General features: G+C 32.4%; 2 protein-coding genes across 3 annotated transcripts; both read right to left on the bottom strand.

Annotated features, from left to right (window-relative positions):
- Positions 1-1,926, bottom strand: LOC112041107 (uncharacterized; the record flags this gene model as incomplete). The annotated part of the gene is given in 2 exon segments (XM_065767588.1): positions 1-1,558; positions 1,764-1,926. A coding segment is annotated over 1 exon segment (394 nt), but the record flags the coding sequence as incomplete, so codon positions are not given.
- An 8,160-nt stretch (positions 1,927-10,086) lies between these two features.
- LOC112041112 (probable RNA-binding protein ARP1) lies at positions 10,087-13,414 on the bottom strand. Of its 2 annotated transcripts, none has more exons than XM_024074010.2 (6): positions 12,976-13,414; positions 12,696-12,852; positions 12,011-12,143; positions 11,740-11,782; positions 11,290-11,518; positions 10,087-10,441 (listed from the first exon to the last, which is right to left on the bottom strand). In XM_024074010.2, exons 1-6 carry the CDS (start codon positions 13,159-13,161, stop codon positions 10,401-10,403), a joined length of 789 nt encoding a protein of 262 aa, XP_023929778.1. In that variant the 5' UTR covers positions 13,162-13,414; the 3' UTR covers positions 10,087-10,400. The 2 variants fall into 2 exon arrangements, with proteins under 2 accessions (XP_023929778.1, XP_023929779.1); XM_024074011.2 differs by having other exon boundaries at positions 10,087-10,461; positions 12,976-13,413.
- Positions 13,415-22,371: the final 8,957 nt, after the last annotated feature.

Raw genomic sequence — 22,371 nt, 5'->3', positions numbered from 1 at the left:
TTGAATTAACCTGAGCAGAGCTTTTGTCTATGCTTTCTTCAAGCTTAAAGTGCTGGCCTGATTCAGAGTTCAAAGGACCCTTATCATCCATTACCATATCATCATCTCTAACAACTACTTGATTTGACAGATGTGAAGATACAGGATCAGAAGATACATGACTGTGATTTTCAAAGCTCCCACCCACTTTTTCAACCTTTTTCTGCTGCTCCTCCACTGAACAAGTAGATTTTTTGTCAAAAGCAGCAGTTTCCATTCCTTCAACTTTGGAATGCAAGACATCTTCTTTATCCATTCCTACAACTTCCCCTGTAGCAGAACCTTTGCTTTCTTCATCCAATGATTTGGGATTTACAACATCTTTTTCTGTTCCTCCACAGATTGTCCTTACCATTGAACTTTGATCTCTTCCAGAACTAGAAACAACACCTTCCAAATCACTAGTGCCAGAAGCATCAACTTTGGGATTCAATCCCTCCACACTGACTGCCGCTGAGGATTTTTCCTCAACAACTTGGGTCTGTAAACTTGAATTTTTCACAATTGTTGAAGTACATATAACAGTAGCATTAATTCCAGGATTCCAAACTTCATCACCCAAAACACCAACTTTTTGTTTCTTCAATTTATTGGCTGCATCAACCCATCCTCAGCCAACTCCCCACCTTTCTCAGCACCATCCACAACCAATCCTCTCTCTATATCAACAGCAACAGACGAATCGCTAGCCCCATTTTCAATTATAATAGCATTCCTTGATTTATCATCCGAAACCCCAACTTCCTGTGAATTCCTATCCTCAATAGAATCACCTCCATCACCAACTTCTTCCCTACCTGTATCTGCACCCTTCTCAGCCATTTCTTGCTCTAAACCCTCCTCCCTGGCAACCACAACAATTTCCTCTACGTGAACAACTTTTGTTTCTTCACATGTGGAACCCACAACTGGCAAAGAACCACTAACCCCACTTACAATTCCAGCATTTCGATCTTTGTCATCCAAAGCTCCAACATCCCGTGATGTCACATCATCAATTCCATTATCACTCCCACCCATTTCCTTCCCTCTTTCCACAGCACCCTCGACTGCTCCTCCCTCTATATTCCCCTCCTCCCTCACCACAACCCCAACCTCCTCCACTGTGTCAATTGGGGTTCTTTTCTCTTGGGACTCCACTACCCTGAAGACCCTTCAACCTCAGTCTTGCTTCCAACATTTGACATTTCCCCTCCCTTTAAACCCAATTCACTAACTATAACATCTCCCTCCAATGATTTAACACCTCCCTCTAAGCCCGTCTCTTCCTCGACCACCACGCCCCGTCCCACCTCCCCACCAGTACAAACACCATCTACATACACATCAGACCCCAAAACCTCCACCATAATATCATCATCCCCATTGCAACCCCCACCATCCCCTATTCCCTCAGACAAAGACCCCTCAACTAGTTTCCCACTAGCTACGTGCTCACTAACTATCACAGTAGTAGCAGACTCAGAAACACTTTTCACACAAACATCCTTGCCCTTGTTCTCATCCATAAAAACAGTATCTGGGTCAATTTCAAAACCATCAAAAACAGCTTCTTTGGCAACAAAATTTTTAAATTTTTCACAAACTCATAAACCCTAATGACAGAAATGTACAAATCTAATCATACAAATCAACAAAGATGATAGATTATGTAAAGCTTAGCATAAAGATTCAAACTTTATCAGAAAACAAAACTAGTTAAAGGTTAAGATTGTTTTAAGTACCTTGTTAGATCCTCTGGAAATGAAAACTCACTGGGTTTGGGGTTTAAACAAAGATAAATGGATTCGGAGAAAGGGAGAGTACTGGGCAAAGGTGGGTGTACTTTCTCACAGAGAGAGAGAGAGAGATCTAAAAAATTAAATAAAAAATATAGTAATAATAAAAGAGGGCGAATATAATGCGTCCCCGTCCTTTTCACTTTACAGTGATTGGTCAGCACTTACAGCTTTGTTAAATTTTCTAGGGAAGTGCAGAGGGAGATGCTTTGTATTTCACAAACAATAGATGACAGTCCAATGGTGTGAGACCACGTTTTGGGCACCAACTTTTGCAAGCGAAAATGACAGTCTTGTTTTGCCAACGTGGCATAAAGTCAATGGATTTCAACCAGATTTAGCTACGTGTCATGTTAGAAGACTTATGTCTTTACATTGGGGTAAATTTTGTGTCATGTTAGAAGACTTATGTCTTTACCTAGGGGTAAATTTTCAAATGTGCTTGAGATTGATAGTAAGTTTATTCTAATATTACAACTTTTACCTTGTCACTTCCACGTTGTTTTTTTTTTTTTTTTTTTTTTTTTTTTTTTTTTTTTTTTTTTCTGTCACATTTATTCTATTATTTATAGTTTGTCATATTAGAGTTGTAACATAAAAGGTTGTGATCTTACATTTTTTCTTAAAAATGTAATCTTTTGAAGTTAAAAGCTTCTATCTAATTCTTTATGCATTAGATTGAAACATTGAGTCAACATACAAATACAAGTATTATAAGACATGTGTTACACTTGCGTCATCTCCCATGCATAAAAGCACTATGGACAAGCCAAACCCATCCCATAGAGTAACCACATGTCATCACTTGCCTCACAACATGTGATTAATTTATGGGGTAGCAATTGCATAAGATATTCATTAGTTGAAGAGGTGATGTGGCCTATTGTAGCATCTTGTCCTTCATTGTTAATTTGTTATTGAATGCTAGTCACAAAATAAAAGCATACTAAGATATGACAATTGAAAATCAAATTAATCACCTCACATTCATTTATGGCCTCTTTAATCTTATTGCACTTCAAGTGTCATTCACTACTAAGTAACAACTTGATTTGGAAAATTTTTAAATAGCTTTATGCCTTTATCAGTTTGACCAATTTCAAATTGATATAATTATCTAGATACACACCTTCTGTCACACACTTTGACACAACTTGCACATTTGTTAATTTGTGTTTGGATTACCTCAATTTCACATGGGGACCACCACTGTTACTTGTGAATATTAATTCTATCACCACTTAACACATATACTAGTTGTGGGCCTTGTCGCAAGGTGTGTGCAATAGCGTCTCTCCAAACTTTTTTCCATAGCTACAAGTGCATATGGACTAGCAGGTTCAGGATGACATTTCTTTCCTTGAAGCACACTAGCCACTTTTGCTTTCACGTTACTTGCAGCATCATGTATGACTCGATAACCAAATATGTAATACAAAATTTGAAGTGGATGCCATCAGTCATGCCATAGAGTTATGTTCTTGCCAACACCCATCATAAAACATAGAAGGGGCCTTGCTAAATTTATGAGTTTACTCTATACCCCGAGTGCAACTTGGGTGATTTTTTACATTCTACAAGCTCCTTCCTTTCAATAAACTTTTCTTTACTTAAAGTTATCCAAATTGAGCTCACTTGCGCAAACATATTCCATATATTATGTTTCATTATGACTACCTTATTCTAATCCTCAATCCTTTTCAACCTAAACCATCGTTTCTTCTCTTAGAGTATGCACTAGAGTCAATGCCACTTTTATTTTCTACTAGTGAGTGTTCAATACCAATCCAAAGGAACTATTAAGCTTCAGTTAAATGGCTATGACCTTTAGAAATACCGGTTAAATAGCTCCGATCTTCTTTAGAAAAATGAAAAAGAGTCTACCAATAAGTTAAGATGCTATATAATTATGAGGAAATCAGTTGAACCCTCCTAGTAAAAGGAGATGGTGGCTCATGAGACCACCTCTCATACCATATGGAGTCCACACATATCGTGAGAAAGAGGTCAAACGAGAGTGTTTTATAAGATAATTTTCCCAACAAAATACGCGTGAGTTAATTCTAAAAGTGATATTATGCAGTAAGGAATTACAAGCTTGTGCACTTAATCTTCCTAAAACAATTGGTACACCCAAGTACCTTATTGGTAGAGCCCTTTCATTGAATTTTAGAATTATAGTCAGTTTCTTCCCATTTGGTGATACGTTAGCATTAAAACCTAGACTCTTTTTAGGATTTGCAACTAATCCATGAAGTTTTTTTTTTTTTTTTTCCCATTTAAAAAAAAAAAAAACCATAAAGATTTTTGAACTCTTCTTGAACTTTACTTCTAAAAATTGAAAAATGCTAGGATTACAAAAACTTACTCAATTTTTGCCACAACTCGTCACGTGGTGAGTTGTGAGTCACCACTTATAACCCACCACATGACTAGTTGTGACAAAAATTATGTAAGTTTTTGTGGTCCTAGCATTGCTCGTTACTCCTAAAAAGTTGATAAAAGATTTGTCACCACTGAAAATATCAATCAATCCTCAACAAGACAACAACGTACAAATGTGCAAGCTAAAGTATTGAGCATAAAGGGTGAAGACTAAATTCTTTTACTTCCTGAACTCTGACTTCCTCTTCAGACTTTATAGGACCCTCTATAATTATAACTTAAAACAAATAATTAAGGTGACAATGGATCATCTTTCCTTAAGCTCTTCATGCTCCTAAAAATCCAACTAGACTTCCATTTACAACCATAGTGAATATTGGTGGTGTTATACATTTCCTGACCTAATTTACAAACCTTGGTACCAGACAACAGATAAGCAATGTAGGACGAGTCCTAACTTTTATTTTTATTTTTTGAGAAAGAAGTCCCAACTATTATAATTAATCAATTATATGCCTTCCTAAGATTTTCCTTGATTGTGGACCTTAATTTTGCTTTCTTTATGATAGTCCTTTACAATCTCTTGGGCAATAAAAACATTTTCTACAATGCTTCTCTTGGGCACAAAATCCTTCTAATTATGGTATTAATCTGCTGGCAAATATTTTCATAATGCAATTTATAAAATATATTAGAACAAGATATATAATCTTCTGTCATACTTTTCTTGTTCCACTTTATACTCCATCAATAAATACTTATCACATATTCACCTAATTAATTAAATATTACTATTAATTAATAATTGAAATATTAATAAATCAATAATAATAATATTTAATTAATTAAGTGACCATGTGACAAGTATTTATTAATAAAATATAAAATAAAATAAAAAAAGTGAAATAAAATATTTAGACTCAGCTCTAACATTCCTCATAGAACGAGGATTTCGAAGTTTAGAAACTAGTGTGTTTATGACTGTGGAATTCATCTCGGTTACTGCTGCTTTATCTGTACTTAATGACAATACGGATTTTCTGTACTTTTTGTTCTATAATCTTCTTTTACTTCAATGTTGACAGGTCACTTTGGAAAGTGCCTTTTAAGATTCCGAGTAGCTCTATTTTTGCTATGTAATATATATACTGCTTTTACGTATTGGTAATTATCAAATGAAATTAAATCGTTTGGCATGTATGTCAAAAAAGGGTAACGCTGCATATATATATATATATATATACAAACTATTTTATAATATTTTTATAAATTATTGATGTTACAAATTTTTATTAGTTCAAATATAGATTACTACTAACATCACATTTATACTTATTAATAATTATTTAAAAAATATTAAAATCACATCAATAATTTATAAAAATATTGTAAAACAGTGAATATGTTATAACAGGAAGAATTCTACTTGATGCTTTTTCTTCTAAGAATATTTCTTCAAATGAGCTCTTCGTTTTGCTTAAAAAAACAACATTTCTAATCCATATAGGCTATAATCTTTTTGTGAGTGTTGAATATTAGCTTTGATACCATGTTAAATGGAGAATATTATCAAACGCAATGTGTTATACCATGTTGTGTATGCTAGAGAGGATGCGGAAGAGGAAGCATAGAATAGGAACATCAAGAACACGAGAGTTACGTGGTTCAGCCTTGACGGCTTACATCCACAGAGGAATCCCTTAAGGGCTACATCTTTATTGTATAGGAGTGTAGTACAATAACCTGTGTTATAATGAACCCTAACATGAGTATATATAGGCGACTAAACCCTAGACTACTAGTACAAGTAGGACTGGACTTGGGCCTATTACATTGGGCTAATATCTGTCTAATATATATCTTTAACAGTGAGAAAAGTTTAAAATTGTACAAAATGAGCAATTGGGCTAAGTTTTTCTCTCAAAAGGGTGGACTCTCCTTTTGACCCAACTTTTTTTTGGTTAGTGCCACCAAACCTAATTGAGCGTATTTAACATTTTTGGGATTTGGTAGTGAATTTAACATTAAGATTGTGCAAACCTGGTTGGGCCTAAGATTCAACCCATTTATGAAACTTAGAGCGCATGCCAAGGTTTTGCTGTTTTGCTGGAGAATTTGGGCAGGGTAGATTAGATGGGCTGTAGGATTTGTTTCATTTGTATAAGGCTCTCCAATGCAGAATTGTGGCATTGAGGCTGAACCCTGGGATGACTTTTCAGGGCCTAGAACTTGCTTAAGAGAAAGGGTTATTCAACAGATTGGACCTTATTAATTGTGTCACTCATAATGTTTAAATTCTTAAGGGTCTTTGACCCGTGCTGTCCTCTATTTCATGTGGTTGCCACTAAGCGTGTGTTCGTTTGTAAGTAAAATAAGGGAGAAAGAAAATTTTGGAGAAGAAATAGAAATGAAAGTGTTTAGTTGGATGGAGAGGAAGGAAAATAAATAGTGGGGTCTAGTTGTTTTTTTTTTTGGCCCACAAAAAGTTTACTTTTCAAAATAGAGAAAAAACTTGATGGGGAAAAATATGATGACTTAATGACAGAAATGTTCATGTACAAGTTGCACATGAGCTTAACATTACTACGGTAGTTTTTTTTTTTTTTTTTAATAGCCTTTGGCTTATTTGGTAGTGAATTTAACATTAAGATTGTGCAAACCTGGTTGGGCCTAAGATTCAACCCATTTATGAAACTTAGAGCGCATGCCAAGGTTTTGCTGTTTTGCTGGAGAATTTGGGCAGGGTAGATTAGATGGGCTGTAGGATTTGTTTCATTTGTATAAGGCTCTCCAATGCAGAATTGTGGCATTGAGGCTGAACCCTGGGATGACTTTTCAGGGCCTAGAACTTGCTTAAGAGAAAGGGTTATTCAACAGATTGGACCTTATTAATTGTGTCACTCATAATGTTTAAATTCTTAAGGGTCTTTGACCCGTGCTGTCCTCTATTTCATGTGGTTGCCACTAAGCGTGTGTTCGTTTGTAAGTAAAATAAGGGAGAAAGAAAATTTTGGAGAAGAAATAGAAATGAAAGTGTTTAGTTGGATGGAGAGGAAGGAAAATAAATAGTGGGGTCTAGTTGTTTTTTTTTTTGGCCCACAAAAAGTTTACTTTTCAAAATAGAGAAAAAACTTGATGGGGAAAAATATGATGACTTAATGACAGAAATGTTCATGTACAAGTTGCACATGAGCTTAACATTACTACGGTAGTTTTTTTTTTTTTTTTTAATAGCCTTTGGCTTAACGTTTTTATTGTTTTTTAACAGCCTTTTGCTTTATTGGGAGTTTCCCTTCCCTCCGCCCCCCGACCCCCCAACGTCTTTTTTTTCCCTTTTTTTTCTTTTGATTTCTTTTAGCTGTGGCATGGAGGTTTGTTTTGTTTTTCTTCTTTTCTTTTCTCTCTCTCTCTCTCTCTCTCTCTCTCTCTCTCTCTTTTTGCTTAACTAGATATGATTTTTTTCCTAGACATGATTTTTATTTTTTAATAAATTTTGGTGTTTTTTTTTGGGGATGCTTGTCACTTTTTTTATTTTAATTGTGCATAATTTTTTAATAAGAGTATATGAATAAATTTTTACAAACTCACTTTTTTCATCCCTCTATTTTTTCACTTCCAACCAAACAAAATGGAGGGAAGTTAAAATCTTCTCTATCCTCCAACTTTTCTATCTTCTCATCATTTTCTATCCTCCCACTTTTCCACCCCTCTAAACAAATGGAACCTAATTGATGGCAACATTGTTATCGAAGAGAGCTACGAGACGGAATTGAATAACTTATGAAAATGTTAATTCAACTTAATTGATAATCCAATTTCTTATACATCAAAGCAGGAATTATAGCTTTTCCTCAATTTATTCATCAATTTCATTTGTCTTACAAATTAGTTACACATCTAATAGATTTTAGGATTTTCTTCTACATGATTGAATGAAACAAAACAAAAAAAAAAAAAAAAAAAACACTAGGAATTAATAGTTGAATATGCGCATCATCTAATAGATTTTAGGATTTTCTTCTACATGATTGAATGAAACAAAACAAAAAAAAAAAAAAAAAAAACACTAGGAATTAATAGTTGAATATGCGCATCTTAACAAATTAAAAAGACAGAATTATGATGTGACAACTTAATTACGATATAATTGATTGTGAGTAATAGAGAAAAAGTAACAAATCCATATCAAAATGATAGTTGACCAGTATATCAGATAATCAATCTTAGAGAGTTTTATTGCAAGTTTGTTGTAAATAGTTGATATAGTGCTTGTTGGTAGATGTGACAGTTGAATGGAACTTATGATGACAGTATGTAAAACTCTTGATGTGTGTACTGTGTAGTAGCATTACGAAACAAAACATTAGGTCAAGAGTCTACTCATTCATGTCTAGTAAAATGTCAATCCTTTGGACAAAGTCCATCCAAATCCTGCTAATTTCTGGAGCCAATCCTAGGTTAGATGATAGATAGGATCATGATGAAGTATTACGGAAGCATAGTGGTTTTTGTGGAATAGTTTCAAGTGATAGGTGTCAAGCAGAAAAAAATACACCGAGTGCATGTATTGCGAGTGCAACTTGCTCATACAAATGTGGATTCTATAAGCAGAATCTAAAATATGAGACCCACTTTTTACTTGGTAAGTTACAAATTACACTCCTAAAGTTTAGGAGTGATTGGATTTTATATCCGAAAGTTTCAAAATTTGAATTTTACTTCATGAGGTTTCGAGTGTCTGAATTTTACGCTAGGATGTTTTAGAATTTGGATTTTTCCTAAAGTATAGGGTTATTTGGATTTTACATTATCAAATTTTAAAACTTTAGGGTGTAAAATCCAAATACCCTAAAACTCTAGGGAGTAAAATTCAAACATTTCTAAAATATAGAGGGTAAAATCTAAATTCTGAAATTTTAGGGTATAAAATCCAAACATCATCTAACTTTAGGAGGTAAAATTAAAATTCTAAAATTTTAGGATGTAAAATTCAATCATCTCTAAATTTTAGGGATGTAATTTGCAATTTATCCTTTTACTTTTATACAAGGAATATGTAATACACTAGTTTAATTTCATATAATCCATTTTGTTCTCTTCCAAATCATTGCCATATTTATCGGCTAAATGTTGGGAGGTCAACCTTTCTTAACTTTGTGCTTTTTTTTTTTTTTTTTTTGATGGGATGAATAACTATTGTGTTTATTCTTACTCACCACCAGTCACCACCGTTATTAATTATTTCTTTACAAGGGGTTGATTCAACCACCTAAAAAACCGTTGAGCAGTCATTTCCAAGCATTTTTTTTTTCCTTTCTTATCATTGTAATTATCAGCATTCTCATGGTTGTTGAGACAAGATCACAGCTAACTCTTCTTTTTTTTTTTTTTTTTTAAACTCATTTTGGTTATGGTTAATTTGTACTCTTTGATATTATAATTAAGTAGATATGATTGCACTAGATTGATTATGCCTTGATGCATGGAGTTGCTCTCTTGCAAAGAGAAAATGATACACTTTTTTTTTTTTTTTTGGGTATTAGGAAGAGCTGGAATAATATAACCACAAAAGTCTCCCAAAGCAATTATATATTTCCTCCACAGGACCACAACAATCAGCTAAAGCAAAGCCTAACTAGAGGAGAATTACAAACAATAAGTTTAGTAACACTTTTTTTCCCCACAAAGGTTAAGATGGTAGGCATGTTATGATTCGTACTCTATAAAGTAGTATTTTAATGGTTAACACATATGATATTGCACGAATCACAATTATTATCTTAGAAATTTGTAGTCATGAACTTTTATGTTTGTAGCGTTACTCAATAAATGCATGCGGAGTATTAGCTATGAGAGAGAGAGAGAGAGAGAGAGAGAGATGTAATTATTTGAAGATGCAGGCTTTATGTAGTAAAGTTCACTGAATCCATCAAAAGAAACCCATCAGATATGGGTAATCACAGGTACACATGGACTTCAGTTACATTTTTTCTTAATGGTTCACAGCTCAAGCTTAGATGTTAGACAGAGAGAGAGAGAATGAGAATGAAAGAATCTTATAAAGCTTGCATCTAATTAGAATAAGAATAAAAAATGAAAAAAAAAAAAATTGGAAAGAAGAGCCACAACAGATCAGATAATAATGTTGCTCTGAGCAGCCACCACCTTCCCCTTTGTTATTGCCAACTAAGTGCCCTTTTAGCCAACCTTTTTGAAGCTCTCTCCTGCGCCAACTGTACCTATTCCACAGCCAAGCAAACTGTCCTTGTAATATCAGTTCACATTTATTAAAATACTGCCTCAAACTCAATGTGCCTGCTAATCTAACATAGTAAATTAACCCCCATTGGAGCTTCATTGCTATATTTATTTTCAATATGTTGAAACAAATAACAAAAAGGAAGGAAGGCTGAAAAGGTTAAAAATCAAATTACCATCCAGCATTTCAAAAAAGGTTAAAATACACGCAAACACTTTTTTTGCACTGAACTTGTGACTTGAACTTACAATCACAATTTCATACACACGAGCACTTTTTTGCACAACAACTTGAACTTGAAATCACGATTTTCATACACAAACTTTTTTTTTTTTTTTTGGCCCAGTGAAAAAAAAAATGTTTACTTACAATAATGTGTGTAAGATAAACACTACTTCTAAAGAAATTATATTTTATTTCTCATTCTTTCAATGGCGTAAAAGAATTTGATTCATAAAATATGTAGGAGACAAAATCAAAGAGATTTGTCCGGAGTTGGCATTGATTTGGCAGCCAATACTTCATGCAAATGTGGCTAAGCTCCTATTGGTCAAATTAACCCTATAAATAAAAACTTTTTTTTTAATTATTATTTTATTTTTCTAGTTTCCAAATAAAAGCAAAATCCTTAAATAAAAAGACATTTTGGTCCACCAAGCCACGTGGGTTCGTGAAGGGCCAGTTGGCAGTTGCTAAACCCAAATCAAAGACAGACAAGCCCACGTGACACCAATGATTTCTTCTTGATTTCTTTTTTAAGACATTGACTTTGACTACTAGGTAATGTTATGGTGTGGGGCAAACACAGCATAACTCAATGTGTCTTACCTGTGTTGGGACCTATCGATGCTGGTTTTGACATGATGGCTGGGACTGGGGCAATGGGGCCCGTTGTAGTTGGCGAGAAGATGTGAGCAGGTAGGCCCATTGTCTGTGATTGATGGTAATGATAATAAGGGTACATGGGCATATATGTGTTCGCACCCACCATAGCTTGCCCTGGATACACTTGAGAGTAATGCCCATTCATATAGGTCCCTCCATTGTAGCTTAGCTTCTGAGCACCATTAGAGACAAATTAACAACATACCTAACATGCTCAACCCTTTAATTAACCCCCAAAAAAAAAAAAAAACAGTGCATTAATTAGTTCTTAAAACAATAACTAGGACAATGTAGGACATTGGTGTGAGTTTCCTTCATTGATTGATTCCCAAACCAAAACATCAAGATGTTGTTGTTAGGTGGTCCAAATTCAATTGTATAAGATCCACTTACATGGTTGTAACTAATATCAGAAGCAATGTATGTAGGAGAGTACCTGAAAATAAGGCAATCAAGAAAATCATAGCATAAGAGACTGTCTATTTCTAAAATATACATATAAATTATTTCACACAGAATCCAACTCACAACAATAACTATCTCATTTATGGAATATATGCATATTATACGGGTCCCACAGTATATGACTATAGAGTGACTAAACAAAACGTATATCTTATACATAAGATACCTTCTATACAAACTCATCCACAAGTGAACATACCCATAGAAAGGAACAGGCTGATGATGGTGATGCTGATGATGATGAAAGGGTGAAAGCGGTGTCCCCGCCGGGTAGTACCACTGCACGTGATTTGCCGATGCAGCTGACGTGGCCCTAGGTCCAAAGTTTGATCCTTCATGATGTAAATCAAACAACATTAGACCTCCATGATGGTCACATTTATAAAAAGTGCCATTATTATTAATATTTTCCTCTTCAAACCTCACAATTGAAAGAAGAACAGGAAAAAATAAAAATAAAAGTTTCCCATTTGGATTTTAGATTATCATTTTCTTATTAGTTACTCATTCCATTTCACACAAGATAAAAATTGGTAAAATGACATATTTTAGTAAAACAAAATAAATATAACAATTTTTTAGAATGTTTTTATTGTTCGTTTGGATTAACCTTTTTTCCTAAAAATTTAAAGTTGACAAAAATACATTTATACTTGGAAAAAAAAAAGAAAATTTAAAAATAAATTAATTAATAATAAAAAAGCTAATCCAAATAAACTGTTTTTTTTTTTTTTTGGGGGGGGGGGGGGGTTAAGCCAAACTTACATGTCTCATATTGATTTAGGAATTGTATGAATATTATTGTATTTTACTTTGTTTTAGTAAAATGTAAAACTTTCTGACGACTGACATACTGTTGAATATGACTAATGTGTAATGGATACCTTGTTGAGGAGCAGGAGGAGGAGGAGGGGTGGAATTAGAAGGCCTTGGGCGCCTGGCTCCAAGTGAAGCCAAGTTGCAGTTAGCTCTGCGGCCATTGATGATGGGTGTGGCATCCTCGCAAGCCTTTTTAGCTGCTTCAGGCTCCTTGAACGTAACCTACAAAAATAATAATAATAATAATAACACAGATACAATTAATACCATATATGTGACAATGACAAGACACCACCATGCACAAGAAAAAAAAAATTAACAAAGATCTACCAAACAAACACTTACGAATCCATAGCCCTTGGATCTGCCAGTGACCTTATCAGTGATAATCACAGCCTCCAAAATCTCACCGTACTTCTCAAAGTGTTCTCCCATGGCCTCCTTCGGAGTTTCCCATGCTAAACCTCCAACAAACACTTTGGTTAGTGTTGTGTCCCCAAACTGCCCCATACTATTGTTGCTCATAGTCATATTCTCTCTTCTCTAGACAACCCAATAAGTGAACAAAATCACTCAAAGATTAGACCCAACAAGTGAAAAGTTGTTGCAGAGAGAACTCAGCTAAACCTTTAGTCTCAATTATCTCTGTGTGTGTGTGTGTGTGTGTTTTTTTTTTTTTTTTTTTTGAGAGTGTAAAGTTTGAATCTTTGTCTGTGTTTTTGACAGAGAGAGAGAATTGAGAGGCTGGTTCTGTGGGGGAGAGAAGAGGGAAGGTTATAAGGGGAAGGGGTGAAAAGAAAGTACAGGGTGTGGTTGGAATAAAAAAATGAGGGAAAAACATAGAGACAGAGAGGCAGACAGGTAGACTTTGCGTAAGGCTATGAGTATGACCAACGTGATCTCACACGCACACTTCTTCATCGTCCATTAAAAAAACAAAAACTTAGTCGACAATAATTTTTGTCAAATATTGTCACAAAGTTATGGTGATAAGTACTTTTAAAGTATTAGTTAATAATTTAATTAAAAAAAATTTTATAAAAAAAAATATCAATTAGTATCTGGCAGTTTTTTTTATAAAAATGATGTCAAATTTTTTTTTTTAAATTAACTGTTAACCAATAATTTAAGAGCACTTGTTAGCATTTTTTTTTTGTTAAAATAATATAAAATGTCATTATATTCGTTGTATTTATTAATCATGTTCTTTTTGGATTAAGCTGTATTTGTATTTTTGAAGTGAGAGGTAACGTTATAAAAAGTAATTATCTTTTATTATAAATAAAACATTAATATGTTTCTTTTTAGTATATGTGAGATTCAATAACATGTTAGTTGTTCGAGTATCGTGTATTTTATTTAAAAATTAATATATTATTAGTTGAATTAACTAAAATTGATCTATTTTAAATTAAATTAAATTATATCTAACTAAGCATTCCGAGGTACAAGAAAGTGACAAACTCATTTTAATGGTCCCTTCATTTTCTCTTTGTGTAGCTATGCGAGATTCAAATCTAAGACTTGCATGGTTTTTGTCATACTCCTACCCCACCCCTAATTGACCATTTATAAGTTCAAAACGTATCAATAATCCAGCTGCCTAAAATTTATGAAGTTTTTAGGTCAATATATTTTGCATATAATGTTTTAATGAATTGAAAAGATGGAATCATGGAACGATTATTTTAACATGAACCCTTTTCTCTTTTATTACTTTTCATTTTCTAATGCAACCTTTTAGGTTTTAGCATGGATGAGGGCTGGAAATAATATAGAACATATAAGATCCCCTTGCACCTTTTGGTAGTTAATATTATTGCTGATCAACGAAACTATTTCTTTTCAAAAAAAGGTAACGTATGTCATAAAAATATTGGTTTAAGTACTTTTAGAAACTTTTTAAAGTTTTAAAAGGAAATGTGACTTTTTATATTTCCCATAAAAATTGTGTTAAAACTTTTCTAAAATTGTTTATTAGCAATTGTTCTAAGAGTAATTATAAAATACTCTCGGAGTATCATAAATGCATACTCCTCAATCTCATATAATTGTGAGTTCCACTAATTAAATTCATGGTGAGACTTACCATTCATGTAAGAGGAGAGAATATGTATTTATGGTACTCTTGAAATATTCAATAATTTTTCTTATTCTAAAGATGCCCATTAATATGACCATTTCTTTTTAACAAATTTCATGTAAATTTTGTTCTCTCACTCATTTAACTTCCTTCACTTGTACATTTCCTCAATAAATTGTCACTTTCCACTTGTTTTGCTCTTAAATATGCTGAGCTAGATATCGCATCTTTTAAATTTGGCACTCATTTGCTTGTTGGTACTCCTGCACGTGCTTTGATTTTTCTTATCGACAATTGTCATGAATTCATCATAATCTTACAAACAATGCTAACGTTTCTTATAAAGACTAATTAATCTGTGGACATTGACGTGTGGTGGCACAATGTGCCATAGTACTAATCACCAGACACTACCAAAAATATTTAAATGAATTAAAACAGAAAGAGCAGTTGCTAGCTGTGACTAGGCTGGAAATGTTTGTATTCATAGAAGAGAAATTGAAATGTGCAAGGAAAAAAATAAAATAAAATAAAACCTCCCAAATTTCCAAATAATTCTTCAACCATTCCATTTCAACGGCAACAAAAATTATGAATACAAGACCTAATTTTAGAGAATACAAAACTAGACAGCTTGTGTCTAGTGCATTAGTGTACTAAACATGTTGAGATACGAATATATGTCCAAAAGTGGATATATGTTCGCATCTTAATGTGTTCAGTGCAATTGATGCAATGGACACAATCCCAACCCTATAAAATTAGAATAAAGGTTTATTTTATTTTAAGCTAAACATTTCTTGAAGCAACTCCATTAGTCCATTTATCTCACAAAGAAGTAAAAGAAAATAAAATAAAAATAAAAGAAGAAGCAAATAATATATTCACTTCATCCCAAATTGTTTGACTACTAAGAAAAAATTTAAATTTTTAAAGGCACATTACTAATGTAATATCTTTTAAATTTTAAAAATTACTATTTTTCCTTATAAATTGTTGCAACAAATAAAGGAAACTTTATTTTAATCTTGATTCTTGTAAGGACCAGATTTGTGGTTCAATCCAGGATTAATGGACTTAGGCTCAAAGAGTCCAAAATAATGAATTTGTAGAGAGTGGGTCAAAGAACTAGGTCCTAGTAAATTGGACAACGGCTCATATGAAATTGGATGGTTATCATGCACAAATAAGGAATACTGATATGAACGAACCTCTTGTCCGAGAAGGCAAGTGTTCCTATAAATCCACTTAACAGAGTTTCCCCTCGTCAAGCAATCCTCCCCGTGTTCATCGAAGTTGACTCCAATCAATATGAGCAGTATGCATACTTCCTTCACGGTCACCTCTTTGCTCAAGGCTGACAAAAGAGTCGCCATGCTGGGATACCAAAGACTTTGCCTGGTGTAGACCTGATCCTACCATAGTTAAGCGTTGCACTCACTATTACATAAATTTTTCCTACAGACGGCGCAAATTGTAAGGACCAGATTTGAGCCTAAGTCCATTCATTTTGGACTGAGCCACAAATCTAGTCCTTACAGTTCTCCTTATAAAAAAAAAGAATACCATTGAGCTACATAATTCTTGACATAAAATTGATCTTGTGAATTTAAAATTTCAAATAAATAATTATAAAATTTTTAGTAATGACTTAAAAAAAATAGTAATATCACTATTTAGGAATAAGAACAGAGTAATTAATTAGACGAGTGGAGAGCGGTAGTTAGTAAAACCGTACATTAAAAATGGTGGGGTCCCCAAAAATTAACGAATTTAACGTACGCGTTGTGTTGTTTTAGAATGGTTGTCGGCGAATACGTTAACGGCCCATAGTTTCAGAAACGGCCACGCGCTGAGAAGATTCCTTCTTGTGGAATATTATCAGCCCAACGTCCCCAAATGATTCCACTTTCATTATGTACCCAATTATGGCGTGCCACATCATCTGTGCTGAGGAGTATTTGAGGTAAAGATGACAAAATAGTTTTAATTTTTAAACTAGATACCCAAATTACAATCTTTTCAAACTATTTAGTAAAATATTATTCTTTTGCAATTTCATATTAGTTATTACTAAGAATGAGTTTAGCCAAATTATCAACATTAGTAATACTAAGTTCTATGCGTATATTTGTAAAAAAAAATAAAAAAATCAAGTGGCAAAATACGCATAATAAATGTCAACATTGTTAAGTTCCAGATTGAACTTTACTCCAGCAATAGTAAATTTTAAAATATAAATATTTTGCTAAATAATTTAAAATTTGGGCAATTTGACTAAATAGTTTAAAAATTAAGGCCAACCGTCATTTTTCCCAGTATTTGATGTAAAATGCTTCTTTGATTATAAGTTAGCTTTTTTTCATATTATTTGGCAGTTTCATGTGAATGTTTTTAAAGAATATTTTTTAAAGAAAAAGAAGAGGGAGAAAGGTGTGGCAAAATATGATTGGCAAAAATATATGTTGTCAAGTAATTGTGGTTCGTAAAGTGTAGTTTGTTTCCACGTTCAAGCAAAATTCTTGTATTGTATTGTGGGCAGCGAAACGGTCAAAAGTCAGATTAAAGATACGAGACTCTGAGGTGCATCAACCTCAACGTTACTTACCTACCTGGCTACCTCTACTTGATCTCGAGGTCCCCACAACTCAGTACACCACTGACATTGTACTACTGTACGAGAAGAGTCAAGTCCACGCGCGGAACCACTGAGCGTCTGAGCCTCACGCTCCAATTTTGGGTTTTTTGTTTTGCCCAAATTTGGCAATACACGCATGTATATATACCATATGTACCGTTCAAATACGGCCATGGTTGGTCCAGGCTGTTCCAGAACAGTAAGGACTGGTAGTGAGTAGTGTCTGTGTCTTACGGGAAATGAAATCATTCTCACATATTCTACACAATGCTGCTATTTCTTTAGATATTTTTGTACCTCTTTGAGTTTTATAAAAGAGAGAGAGGAAAATAGATATGAGACTTCATTCATGCACACATTTTGTGCAAAGTAAAACTTGGGACAGTGTGGGATTAATGGTCACAATGAATCTAAGGATTCATGAGGTACTGAAATGAAATCATTCTTTTAAGTATTCTACAAAATGCTGCTATTTCTCCAATCTAATGATCTTGAGGTGATACCCCTAGGCGATCTTTTCTTATACTTCTTATACTTATCTTTTATGTGTAAGATAAGCGAAATATGCACATAATATATTCGAAGATATTAAATTATCGATTGTTTTAAAAGTTTAATCTACTGAAATATAGTAAATTTAATCATTTATCTACATACTTCTAACATTCCTCCTCATTTATGGGCTTAAACTTTCTTTTGATAAATAGGTCCAACACGTGAGATTTTAAATGGGAGGTAAAGTGTAAGAAGTAATTATTAGGTATTTCTGAAGTATGATGAATAATTCTTTCTCCTCCCATATTCTAGTAGGATTCATTCATTAAATTCATGATATGGTCTACCATAAATATAAGAGGAATGAATACTATTTTATTATACTCCGAAAGTACCTAAGTATTTTTCGAGTATGAGAGACAGGAATCAAACTCTAGACTTTCTGCTTTGATACAATATTAAATTACTGATTATAAAAAATTTTAGACATCCATGATAAATTTTTTTTTAAAAGATAAAAGGCTATTGAGCACAACCTATGCATTGAAGTAAGTTAAGTGAGTTCACGATAATTGATTTTGATCAAAAAGTTAATACACAAGCAATTTTTTTTAAGCTAAGTTTCGAACCTAAATTTCTTATTGACGAAAAAAGATTACTGAAATTATTAAATGTTTGCACCACATATGTTAAAACTTTTTTTTTTTTTTTTGAGGGGGCACATATGTTAAAACTTGATTTGAATTGTGATGGATATATATCAGTAACAATTTATTACCTCTGACTTTGAAATAGTCGTGATCTTGTTTATTATATTTAAGATATGATTGTTTGATCATAACAAGACAATATTATTGTCTATAATCACCAATTGTTTAGATACGTGCTAATTGCATTACATATGACTCTGAATTAATGTATTGTGGTAGTCATGTTAGGGAAGATAATAGAGACTTGACCTTTTGTGACTATGAGGTTGAGAATTGAGAAAAAGACGATGATGGAACTATTAATTTTGCATTATACTATCTGATTTAGTTGGAAAATCTTCAATCTATAGCATGATTGGATGCACGTTATTCACTAGCTAGTTTTTTTCTTCTTCGTACCGCGTACGTGATTAATGGCTTATTTCAAGATTGAATAATTTCGGGCGCAAATTAAGGAGAAAAATAATAATTTTTTTTTTTTAAATTTTAAACAAGATAATTGAAAGAAAAATGTTATATATACAACATTTTCATCACAAATCATAAATAGCAGGTTATTACTGACTGTTATGGGCAGACAAAAAAATAATAATTTAAGTGGTAGATTCAAATTAGAATTAGTAACAACTTACCACCTAATGTTTGTTGTAAAAATATTGTGGATGTAGCAATTTTCTAATTGAAAATGCTTACTTAATTCAAACGGAAAAAAATAGTTTGATAGTAAACATTTTTTTCATTGCCCGTGAGGGGTGGGAGGTCCCCTCCTTTTGTGTGTCAGTGTAGAAACAAGAAAAAAAAAAAGATAAGAAGATAAGACCAGAACAAAAAAATTTTATTTTATGTCACACACTCTTTCGTGTGAGAGAAATGTGACATATCTCCGAGATATCTAATACTTCTCCAGAATAAGACTTTACAAGCTAGGACCTAGGAGTGAACAAATTTTATGTAGCATAATCTCTTAAAGTCAAAATTAAGTTATATATGGAATAAGCCTATACTGAAAATACAAAATTTTATTACTTTTTAATGAACAGAGATTTTGAAAATAAACAATTAATTTATTATATATGCAACTATTAAATTACACGTCCTCTTTATTTTTACCATGTAGAGAATCTTGTGTTGATTACATGTGATTTACTATATGGTCTATAAATCAATATTTTATGCATATATAATTTTGAGTGAAACAAAAAAATTTAAATATTTTTTATATAAAAGAGTTATTAATCACTTATTATTTTGATATATTGTAAGTTTGGATAGTATAATGAGTTAATGTAATCCTACGGTAGATTTTTCAAAATTATATCTAATAAGAAGTTATTAACAAATAATGTAATTTTGATAAAAAAAAAAAAAAAAAGTGCACTAGTAATACAATCCAATAGTTGGAATAGCACTATTTAGTGTTATTTTTATAATATCCCCAAATATCATCAACTTACTGTTAAAATCAACTCAAAACAAACACAGTATTTAGTATAAATAAATAAATAAATAAAACTTTAAATTGAGGGGATTTGACTCCCAAAGCTAACCTCACAAATTGGAGTGAAATGCCGACCATACGGTCGTTGTCAACTAATTAATTATCAATCGAAATGTAATGCCCATTACATGGCAGTTTCTTCAAGTAAAGACAACTGAACAGTAAAATTTTGAAATCCAAAGCTTTTAAATTTAAAATCCTGGTGAAGTTGCTCTTAATTAACCTTTTTTTTTTTTTTTTTTTTTTTTTTTAAGTTTAGAATTTGAGTTTGTGTTTAAAATACATACGAGTTATACACTTTTTTTTTTTTTTTTGATAATCCAGACTTTCATTAAAGAAAAAAACTAAAAAACAACATAAGAACAATCGGCCCTGCAAATATCAGCAATACTGACAGGGAGGTTGGACTTATTACAAGAAAATGACCTTTTAAGACTACCCGTCAGCTTGGCAGAAACATGAGCTACACCATTACAGTCTCTATTAATCCAACAAAATTTACAACTCAGGTTATACATGAGTTGTATACATGTATAACATGTGTCCACTGCTACTGTAATATTTTAGATGCGTACAGCAAATAGAAAATATTGTAGGACCTCATATATCTACGTCTATCTCACGTGGAATTCACATGTACGAGAATAAGTTGTCCACATAAAAAAAGAAAAAAAGAAAAAAAAGAGAGAATAAGTTGTCCAAATAATGCAGACACCATAATTATTTGATGAAATGTGGTCTCATCTAACAAGCCTAAATAACAAGCCTTCTCGTACATGTGAATTTTCACCATATATATATATATATATATATGTAAAACAGAGTCGCTATTGTTCCTGTTGTATAATCTATTTCCGTAATTTATCTGACAAATAAAGTGTAATATTGATGCTACTTTTATGACCTTTATCAATTGAACAAACCCCAAATTACAACATAATAGGTTAAAAACAGTAAGAAAAATTTATAATTTTGCGAGTGCAAATTACACACAGCTTAATTAAAAGTAATCAAGAACCAGTGTGGAGAGAGGAGAAAAAGAAGTCAAACATTTTATATATGAAGTGTGTGTTTAGCAACCGATGATTAAAAAGCTAGTTTTTTTGTTTAAATTATTTACTATTTGTGAATCCATATTACTTTTTGTCTTAACTTTATTTCAAATAATATAATTTTCAATTTTTTTAAGAAATAAATTAGTTAGTTTTTAACATTTTTTTTCTCATATTATACAAATAAGCTATTGAAAATAAATAATTTTTAATCGGACACGAAACTGATTGCACTTGTTCACTTTTTAAGTGTCTTTACATTAATAAATTGGAATCGGTAGTAGTCATCAACTTGGTTTTATAAAACAATCTAGCCAATAAAATCCTACTTTGTTTGAAGTTTGAACTTTGAACAAGTGTGACTTTGGAAAATAATTATAAGTTATTTTTTTGGCTTATTTTATATATTTTTTGCAGGTCTCGTACTATTTTTTTTTTAATCTCAATTTTATTTTAAATAATTTAACTTTTAATTTTTTTTTAAATAAACGAACTTTCAACCTTTTGTCTTACATCATACAAATAAACTATCACAAATAAACAATTCCCTAAACACTCCAATTGCACTTGTTCTCTTAAATTAACAATGTATCTTTTTCACCATAACCTCATATTTATGAAAATATAACAACTATAATAAAATATAATATTAAAGTGAAACAAACATTAATTTCTTGAAAAATTCCCATAATATTAAATAAACCAGGTAAAATAAAGACGTAAGATTTTGGTAGTAATCAAGCGCGTGAATCGGCAGTGATATGGGGACAGCGTGAATGCATTGATACAAGAAGAATAAAAGAGCATGGAGGTGATGCCTTTGTTGTCTCTGCAAAATGTAAATGCAAATGCAAATGCAATACAGTAAGCAAATACTATACACTTAGAGTTCAACGAATATAAGATTAGATGATAGGCCACGTGAGGACTGCCAGATGTACTGGACTGAATCTCTCTTAATACCTCTCTCACCTGAAAAAACACACTCACTCTCTCTCTATGGGGATTATAACGTGGCCAGCTGTATACCAACCAGGAGTACTTGTGGTTAATACATTACATTCCAGGGTGAGAAATCAATGAAAAAAAAATTTCTTACGCAACTTCTTTGCGACAATTGTGACGTAATAATAGACAATCATACAATTTATCACATTAAAATTATAGTAAAAAGTTGTAAAATAGTTTATAATCCTAGCGCGCTAATCAAAACTAAGGTTGTTTTTTGAGTTTTGACCAAGAAAACAAAAATCAGTGCGTGGATT

This window comes from Quercus suber, unplaced genomic scaffold (assembly GCF_002906115.3).
Source record: "Quercus suber isolate HL8 unplaced genomic scaffold, Cork oak 2.0 scaffold_825, whole genome shotgun sequence".
NCBI lineage: Eukaryota > Viridiplantae > Streptophyta > Magnoliopsida > Fagales > Fagaceae > Quercus > Quercus suber.
Note: the sequence above shows the minus strand (reverse complement) of the source record. Positions and strands in the feature narration are given on the sequence as shown.

Coding starts and splice junctions, on each gene's coding strand:
- LOC112041112 (XM_024074010.2), bottom strand. CDS start 13,161: ATGACTATGAGCAACAATAGTATGGGGCAGTTTGGGGACACAACACTA. Junction 11,783..12,010: donor CAGCCTGTTCCTTTCTATGG/GTATGTTCACTT, acceptor CCTTATTTTCAG/GTACTCTCCTACATACATTG. Junction 11,519..11,739: donor CTGATATTAGTTACAACCAT/GTAAGTGGATCT, acceptor AATGGTGCTCAG/AAGCTAAGCTACAATGGAGG.